The following is a 10,000-nucleotide window of genomic DNA, read 5'->3' as shown; positions in this document are numbered from 1 at the left end:
CCCTTAGCTGATGCTTTTATCCCAAGCGACTTACATTGCAGTGAGTGCATTCACTACATTTCGTTTCAGTATATACGGTCCCGGCGGGAATCGAACACACAACCTACGCGTTGTTAGCGTCATGCTCTACCAACTGAGCCACAGAGGACCCCCCATGCATGCATCATCATCATCACCATCATCACCATCATCATCATCATCATCATCATCATCATCATCATCATTCTGTCTCTGCCTGTGTTCAGTAGTAGAGGATTATAGCATGAGTAGGGTCAGGCTATTAGAGGGCCATGCGTGCATCATCACATCATCATCGTCATCATCATCATCATCATCATCATCATCATCATCCTGTCTCTCTGCCTGTGTTCAGCGCTAGAGAAGTATAGCATGAGTCCAGGCTATTAGAGGGCCATGCGTGCATTATGCTGTCTCTCTCTCTGCCTGTGTTCAGTGGTAGCGGAGGGCAGCATCGCCGGGGGGGGTCGTCAGAGGGGGGGGGGGGGACGGACGGACGGGTACGGACGGACGCATGCATGCATGGTTCCTACCCACAGGGGGACATCATCAGTAAAATGATACGTCACATCATATGGTCTCTGTGGTTCACCTCTGCCAGGCCAGGTCCTCCCCCAGGAAGATGTTGCGGCTGGCCTTGCGTCCCCCGACGGGCGTGCGCGGCTCGTTGGGCTCCTGCACGCACACGGAGCTGGGGGAGTCGGCCAGGGCGCTCAGGTCCTCCCCGATGGAGCCCGAGTCGGCCGCGTGGGCGTAGCTCAGGGCGATCTTACGGCAGTAGGTGCACGCTCGCAGGTCTCCTACACACAGAGACGGAGCGGGGGGGAGAGGGGAGAGGGGGGGGGAAGGGAGAGGGAAAGAGAAGGGGGGAGAGGGGAGAGGGGGGGGGAAGGGAGAGGGAAAGAGAAGGGAGGAGAGGGGAGAGGGGAAAGGGAGAGGGAAAGAGAAGGGGGGAGAGGGGAGAGAGGGGGGGAAAGGGAGAGGGAAAGAGAAGGGGGGAGAGGGGAGAGAAAGGGAGAGGGAAAGAGAGAGAGAGAGAGAGAGAGAGAGAGAGAGAGAGAGAGGGAGAGAGAGAGAGAGACAGGAGTCAGGGAGAGGAAGAACAGGTCTACTATGGGTAAGTTAGGGGGGCGTTACAGTGACTTTTGACTTGTGACGTCTGGCGTCTAGGTGGTTATTGTAAAAACAGAACGTGTTCTCAACGACTTACCTGGCTGAATAAAGGTTCAATAAATAAATAAATAGCCTAAATGATGCCCCAGAGTTTCTGCCCCTGGGTTTGTTTCCACATTAAGCAAATCAATTATTAATAGAAATATTTGGGTTTCTCATTGTTAACAAACCCAGCAAACCACCAGTCAGTCAGCATATTTCTAGAACATTCCGTATGCCTTCAGCGTCGGTTGGAACAAACAAATGGCAGCTACAAACAAACGTAGCCAGGCCACCACAACAACAACTGGCCTATCACTGCATGGTGAGGGGAGGCTGGCGGAGGTAGAAATCGGAGGCTCATTGTAACTCCATTCCCTCTTTTCCGATCCATGCATTAGAACGAGCCCATCATCCTCTGATGTTCTACCTCCGCCAGCCTCTCCTGACAGGCAAACGCATCACAGCATCACAGTGACACACTGAGACATGCTGTTGCTGTGGCAACTCCTTGTGACAGTGTGGTTATACTGTACATGGGTTTAGCTAGCAGTACTAGCTCACTGGTCAACTTACCAATGGCCAGGCAACAAGAACGACCTGCGCAAACACTACCACAACAATAAAACACACACACACACACACACACACACACACACACACACACACACCACAAACCACAAACCACACACAGACACACCTCCACCACACCACAAACCACACACACACACACACACACACCAAATCCACTCAGTATTAGGCCACTATACGAGACCAAGTGGTTAAAGACTAGTCAAGCGCAAAACCATTTTTAGAGGTCTTAGCAAAACACACACTTCTTAGCAAAAGACCCTCACCTGGCCAATTTGGCCAATCCACTGCCAATCCACACCATGCTCGGTGAGCACCCTGAGGTCTCTGTACATACACACATAGGCTCTTCTAGAGCGGTGGGTGTCTCTCCAGGGTCTTGGAGGTTCTGGCTGCGCCCCTCTCCCCCTCTCCCCCTCCCCGTTAAAGCACTCACCCGTGTACCCCATGAACTTGCCGGGGATTTCCTGGTTGCAGCAGCGGCTGCAGAAGATCTGTCCGCACAGGCGGCAGTGGTGGCGCCGGCGGAAGGTGGTGAACTTCTCGTTGCAATCGTAGCACTCCTTACACTGGCTGTCAGGCATCCAGTACTGCTTCAGGTCGCTGTCCTGGAGGGGGGGGAGGGGGTGAGTCGTAAAAAACTGTCAGCTCTTTTGAAAGCAATATCGTCTGTAGTGCAATCTATCATAGTTATTCTAATCTATCATAGTTATTCTAAATGTTCATACAGTTATTCTAATCTATTATACAGTTATTCTAATCTATCATACAGTTATTTAGACAGTTGTTCTAATCTATCATAGTTATTCTAATTTATCATACAGTTATTCTAATCTATCATACAGTCATTCATACAGTTAACTATCATAGTTATTCTAATCTATTATACAGTTATGATGCAGCGTATTATTGTGCTGAACCAATAGAGGCTAGGCTGGTGGAGGTTAGAAATCGGAGGACGGAGGTTTGTTGTAACGCGTGGAATGGACTGAATGGCGAATGGTATCCTGGAGCGCTGTCGAACACACGTGCTCCATTCCATTCCAGGCGTTCCAATGAGCCCGTCCTCCCATTTCTACCTCCGCCAGCCTCCCCTGTGCTTAACGATACTTTGTTGACATCAAGGGGTCAGCTGAAACACCACGGTCAGCTTGTTGAGAAGAGACGTAGTGACCGCCTCCTAATAGAAGCACGTGTGTCTCTGTGTAGCAGTCATGTCACTCAGAAAGAATACACACACACACAGACACAGTCACAGACACCGACACACACATAGACACAGACACAGACACACTGACACACAGACACAGACGCGCACACACACACACACACACACACACACACACACATATACACTGACAGAGAGACAGACACAGACTCACACCGAGACACACACACACACACACACACACACACACACACACACATATACACAGACAGAGAGACAGACACAGACTCACACCGAGACAGACAGACAGACAGACAGACAGACAGACACACACACACACACACACACACACACACACACACACATACACACACATATACACAGACAGAGAGACAGACACAGACTCACACCGAGACAGACAGACAGACACACACACACACACACACACACACACACACACACACACACACACACACTGGTACCTGGCTCTTGCCCTCCATGATCTCCTTCAGTCTCTTCAGCGCGGTGCGGAGCTGCACGGCGGTGCGCGGGTCGTGACTGCCTAACGGGGTCTCCGACTTCCTGTGGCCCTCTACTGACACACACACACTAGGGCTGCAACAACGAATCGATTAAATCGATAATAATCGATAATGAAATTCGTTGGCAACGAATTCCATTATCGATTCGTTGGGTCTTGTTCCATAACAGAACTTTTTTTTTTTTTTTTTTTTCGTTTTTCGTTTTTTTTTTCTTTTTCCTAGCACCAGGGGAGCCATTCCTCCCAAATGTCGTTGTTTCAACTTGTTTGGTACCTGTACTATAGCAATGACAATAAAGACCATTCATTCATTCATTCAAACCTACTTCCTGTGTCTTGCGGAGCTGTCTCGTGAGTAACGTGCAGTAGCGGAGTCCAACAGAGAGGCAGCAGCTGCGCGACATTAGCCTGCGTACTGCGTAGCCTGCCCTGAAGAAGAAGTGATCTCATCTCAATCAGTGCCAGGTGTGTCGCGGCGGTGTAAGTACCGGAGTTTTCGACCCGGCTCCATTTAAATCATGGCGGAGAAAACTACTCGAACGAAGACGTCCAAGGTGTGGGAGCACTTCACTTTAAAAGCTCCAGAAAAATGTGTTTGCTGCAACATATGCAAAACCGACCTTTCATGGCACGGGAGCACAACGGTGATGCGAGAACACCTCAAAAGAAAGCACGTGACAGTGATGGATGAAGACAGCTCAGCCTCAGCAGGGTAATTATATTACGTTGCGTTTTGAAGTGAGGATCGTTCGTTTCACTGGCACAGCTGTAGGCTGTTAGTTCTTATCGTTTATCTAATAGATTCTCCCTCTTAATGACCTATTGTATTTTTAGCTTGCTGCTATTCGCATTCTATGCCTTCAGCACCGGAGTATGCTCATAGTCACTTGTATTAGTATGGAGGAGACGCACTTGTGAGGTCTGGCGAAGCGTCAGCTAAATGACTAATGTAATGCGATAGCCAGTGAGTGTTTGCTCGCATTCATGAATTCAACATTGCATGCTATACAACAAACTAAAACAATGCATGCATTGAGTTTTAAAATATGCTATATTATGCATACGCATACTGTCTCATTTCAGAAAAAAACAACTCACTATGACTGGCTACTTGACTGGGAATAAAGCTCCATGCACACCACAGCAAGCAGCTTATTTGACACTATCTGTCCTCAAGATGATAGTGACTGACATGAGGCCACTATCAATGGTGGAAGATAACGGCTTCAGAGAAATGGTCAAGACCCTCCACCCTGGTTACACTCTACCCTCAAGGTAGGGTTTCTAACTTTTAACTTTTACATTTTCACATTTTTTCTCTGTAGCACTTTGAGATTTGTTTAGAATGTAAAGTGCATTACAAATACATTTATTATTATTATTATTATTTAGGACCCATTTTACCAAGCTGATGGAGAAGAAATATGAAGAGACATCCCAGGAAGTGAAGATTGCAATAAAGGCCAACAAAAGCAAAATTGCTCTCACCACTGATGTGTGGACAAGTGTAGCCACTGAAGCATACCTCGGCATCACATGTCATTACATCAAAGATGATTGGAAGATGGAGTCAATTTGCCTCACCACCATGCCACTGCATGACAGACACACTGCATCCAACATTGCAGAGTGGTTGGAGGAGGCAGTAACCACCAGGTTTGAAATTCCTCCTAGCAAAATCATCGCCATTGTGCATGACAATGGAGCCAATGTTGTGGCTGCAGCTAACATACTGGAGGAGAAGCATGGGTGGATGTCCGTACGGTGCACTGGCCATACCTTGCAACTCGTGATCAATTCTGCATTGAAGCACCCAAGCATTGACAAAGCTATTGGGGCTGCAAGGTGTCTGGTGGAGCATTTTAAAAGAAGCGAGCTAGCCTGCACTAAGCTAAGAGAGAAACAGCAACAAATGGCCGCACCTGAGCACAGGCTTGTCCAGGACATAAGCACAAGATGGAACAGCACGTTCTACATGATAAGCCGACTGCTTGAGCAAAGGTGGCCTGTCACAGCAACGCTGTCGGACTCATCTGTCACTCAGAGGGGCAAAAGGTACCTGGATTTGAAACCAGAACAGTGGAACCTGCTGGGAGAGCTTTCCACAGCCCTTGAGCCTTTTGAATGCGCCACAGTTTTCATGAGTGGGGAGAAGTACATCACCATCTCTGCAGTACCTCCACTTGTGAAGGGGTTGTTGAAGTCCACCCAGAGTGCAACCATCGAGTCAGCTCCGGTGCAGGCTTTCCAACGCACTGCTACAGAGCAGCTCCAACAGCGATGGCAGAGGGAGACTTCTTTCTCAGGCACGGCACCAAACACAGTGATCCTCTCCACTGCCCTGGACCCGAGGTTCAAGAGACTTAAGTTTTTAACACCTGAAGAAGTCCTGAATGTGCAAAGCAAAGTCCAAACACTGGCACTCTTAGTGAGAAGGGAGATGATGGATGAGAAGCAGCAGCAGCAGGAGCAGCATGACAGTCTCAGCGACCAAACCCTTGCCTCCTCCACCACCAGTTCTACTACAGCTGCTGAACCTAAAAATGTCTCTTTACTTGACTCACTCCTCGATTCTGAAAACAGCAGTGAAGAAGAGAGTAGAGAGCGGGAAAATGAAGATCTCACCAGCCAAGTGAAGAATGAAGTCCTCGCATACTTTGGAGAGAAATCCCTTGCCAAGGAACAAAGTCCATTACATTGGTGGAAGGCTAACCAGGATAGATATCCCACCTTGGCTATGCTAGCAAAGTCCTACTTATGCATCCCTGGCACCTCAACACCATCTGAGCGGCTTTTCTCCGCAGCAGGCAACATAGCTTCCAAGAAGAGAGCTAGTCTTAGCCAGGAGCATGTGGACATGCTAACCTTTCTGCATTGCAATGCAAAGTTCCTGTAGAAAGAGGAGAGTGGATTAGACAGACTTGAGGTTCAAGTTGTGCAGTTGAGACTGTTGAAATTGTTGGTTGAAAGCACTTTGAAAACCACTGAGACACAAGAACACTTTATTTTTATTTTTAAACTAGCATTTTCTTGTTCTAGCTAGAGTTCAACTACGTTCAACTACTTCTATTGAAACAATCTAGGTTGTTAAACCTATTTGATGTAGCAAAGCCTTTTTTATTTATATTTTTTATTTTTTATTTATTTTGCACATGTATATGTATAAAACAAATGTAAAAAAAAAAAATAAAAAAAAAAGTTTAAATAAAAAAAAATTTATCAAAAGAAATCTGTTCTTTTCATTTGTCCGATTAATCGATTAGTCAAAAAAATAATCGGTAGATTAATCGATAATTGAAATAATCGTTAGTTGCAGCCCTAACACACACACACACACACACACACACACACACACACACACACACACACACACACACACACAGACACAGACACAGACACAGACACAGACACAGACACAGACACAGACACAGACACAGACACAGACACAGACACAGACACAGACACAGACACACACACACAGACACAGACACAGACACACACACACACACACACACAGACACAGACACAGACACACACACACACACACACACACACCCACACACACACACACACACACACAGACACAGACACAGACACACGCGCACACACACACACACAGGGTGCATTTGAGCAGAGCAGACACTCCATGACAGCAGAGAAGGACCGTAGCCAGTCCACCATGCAAACGCACCACGCCCTCTTCCATGCAAACTGAATGCAGAAAGGTTAAGGAAGGAAGCAGAGGACCTTCTCCGTGTCTCTGGTGTGGCTGTGCAGCCCAGCAGCCCATTCTAGGCAGGTTAGGGAAATGGACCAGTTATGGGCATTTGCTGTTGATAACGGCAGGTTATGAAATATAACAATGAAAAAAAGTCTGTATGCGATTACTCTTAATATGGCGGGAAAAAATCATACAGGCAATGTAATGTAAGGCCAATTTAATACACAAACGCAATTGAGCAAGATACAAAAAAGGGTTGTACGACGTAGAATGACGGTTGTTAGTTTTCATATTAATAATGCACAAACCACTTTGTAAATATCAGTGCACGGGGTGAAAACACATCAGAGTTATTAGAGCAACCAAATAACACCAAAAGGCACTTATTTATACATGCCGCGCACATACACGCACACACAGGCGCACGCACCCGCGCGCACATACTCACACACACACACACACGCACGCACGCACGCACGCACGCACGCACACCAAATCCACTCAGTATTAGGCCACTATACGAGACCAAGTGGTTAAAGTCAAGCGCAAAACCATCTTTAGAGGTCTTTTTTAGAGGCAAACACACATAGGAGAGACGACCCTCACCTGGCCAATTTGGCCAATCCACTGCAAACAGAAAAGACATAAAAAACAATGGTTGGAATGGATTCTACTCACAGTTGTCCATCCATCCATTCTTCTTGGTGCCTATTGTAAGAACTATATATACCTGCTGTACATTGCAATGCAATCCCGCCCCCCCTCCCTCCCCTACCAAACCCCACCAGTCTTTCAAAATCCATTACCTTTTTCTTCTTCTTCTTCTTCCTTTTCTTCCTCTATACCTAATCTGCTATTTTCTATACCCAGGCAGCAGTTGCCCATTCCTCTTAGTGAACGATGGCAGATAGTCTAAAATGCCCACTGCCTCCCTCTCTAACCCCCTCTCCCTTCCAAGGGAAGTCCTACGACCCCCAGTAGCATTTCTTCAACCAAACGTATAAGTAAACCATAGTAGTCTACCTCCACAGACCAACCTGCTCAACGTACAGTCCCTTGTAGTCAGGTAGGTACAATAAGAAACAATGGAGAGGTCCAAGGCACAGTCCAGCCGAGACAGAGAGAGAGAGAGAGAGATAGAGAGAGAGAGGGAGAGAGAGGGAGAGAGAGGGAGAGAGAGAGAGATAGAGAGAGAGGGAGAGAGAGAGCAACATCTCCTCCTCACAGGCTTATAATGTCCTCTATCTCTCTCTCTCTTTGATCAAAGGCTCATCATCACTAATCACATCTACTTTTAGTGTCATGTGACATCACCATTGTTCTCATTGTCAGGCCAGAGGGAGTACAAGGTACTGTAGGAGAGGATGCAATGTCATGTAAACACACAGCTATGGAACACACAGCTATGGAACACAGCTATGGAACACAGCTATGGAACACACAGCTATGGAGAAACTCTGAAAGGCAGCAATGAACATATAATGGATGTTTTACAAATCTCAACTAAAGGGTTATCTTTTTGTCAAAATAGTTTATAAAGATGCAGATGTTTGTGTGTGTGTGTGTTTATGTCGATGTGCCCGTGTGTGTGTCTGTGTTTGTTTATGTGTGTGTGTGTGTGTGTTCGTTTGTGTCTGTGTTTTTGTGTGTGTGTGTGTGTGTGTGCGTGTGTGTCTGTGTACGTTCGTGTGTGTGTGTGTCTGTGTGTGTGTGTGTGTGTGGTGTGTTTCTATGTGTAAAGTGTGTGTGTGTCTATGTGTGTGTGTTTCTATGTGTGTGTGTGTGTGTGTTTCTATGTGTTTGTGTGTGTTCGTGTGCGCGTGTGTCTGTGTACGTTTGTGTGTGTGTGTGTGTGTGTGTGTGTGTGTGTTTCTATGTGTGTGTCTACCTGAGACAGTGGAGGTCCGGCGGAGCAGGTCTGGGTGCTGCTTCCGGTGCGTCCGGAGCCGTGGATGGAGTGGGCGGGGCTAGCCCAGGGCCTCCGCTCCCGGGCGGTGATGTCACATCTGCATCTGGCTTCTCTGTGACAGATGGGGGCCGGCCCTCCTCTGAGCACACAGACCAATCAGAGGAGAGACTCATTTGGATGTCGCCATAGAAACCCTTTATCTACAACTGCCAACTGCAACATATCTCACAGAGTTTTCTAATGGAGCAACACAGCACAATTTGGACTTGGATATGGATGATATAGTAATGATTCTTGAAGAATATTACTTATAAATGCCTCATGAGCTTACTTCAATGGTCTTACCACATCAGAAAACCAAAATATAAAAGTTGTTTTTACGAATCTTAAACAACACTGTATGTATAGCTTTAAAACATGATAAAAAGCTATCGTTTTTTTATTTCATTAATGGTCAGTCATTGCATCAATAGCTCCATCTGATTACATTTCTCCAGCCCCATCCGTCAGCTGTTTACCAAAAACGGGCAGGGGGCAGGGGGACCACATTAAAGTTGTTTGAATCCCAAATTGCCCCTTTAACTGGCTAAACGGTCTTAGGGTATGTCTTTTACATGCATAGCCTACTGTGCAACATAGGCTAAATGTCCCTCATAGATACCAGTAGTAGTTTGTACTGTAGCAGTGGTGTAGTCTACGTGATACGCAGGACTACGCCGTATACCCACTAGGAAAGGCCAAGGATTTCCATATACCCACTTAAAAATGTGTGAGGATACGTAAACAGTGTTTTGTGACAGAACTTTCACTTTCATTCCTAAGATTCACCCCGTCTGTGTTACGAAGCACTTGAATTTTTGACCATTGGGACTGACTATAGCGTCATATACCATCAACGGG

General features: G+C 46.7%; 1 protein-coding gene across 1 annotated transcript in view; it reads right to left on the bottom strand.

The window, feature by feature from the left end:
• Positions 1–10,000, bottom strand: part of pikfyve (phosphoinositide kinase, FYVE finger containing) — a 37,629-nt gene that overhangs the window by 25,866 nt on the left and 1,763 nt on the right. Inside the window, 7 exon segments of the mRNA XM_080536454.1 lie at positions 611–818; positions 2,198–2,369; positions 3,412–3,521; positions 7,792–7,818; positions 9,080–9,130; positions 9,133–9,189; positions 9,192–9,239. Of these exon segments, the coding sequence (XP_080392580.1) occupies positions 611–818; positions 2,198–2,369; positions 3,412–3,521; positions 7,792–7,818; positions 9,080–9,130; positions 9,133–9,189; positions 9,192–9,239 (673 nt within the window).

Source organism: Nansenia antarctica (genome assembly GCF_963989245.1).
Source record: "Nansenia antarctica genome assembly, chromosome: 7".
NCBI lineage: Eukaryota > Metazoa > Chordata > Actinopteri > Argentiniformes > Microstomatidae > Nansenia > Nansenia antarctica.
This window is presented reverse-complemented; position numbering and strand designations above follow the sequence as displayed.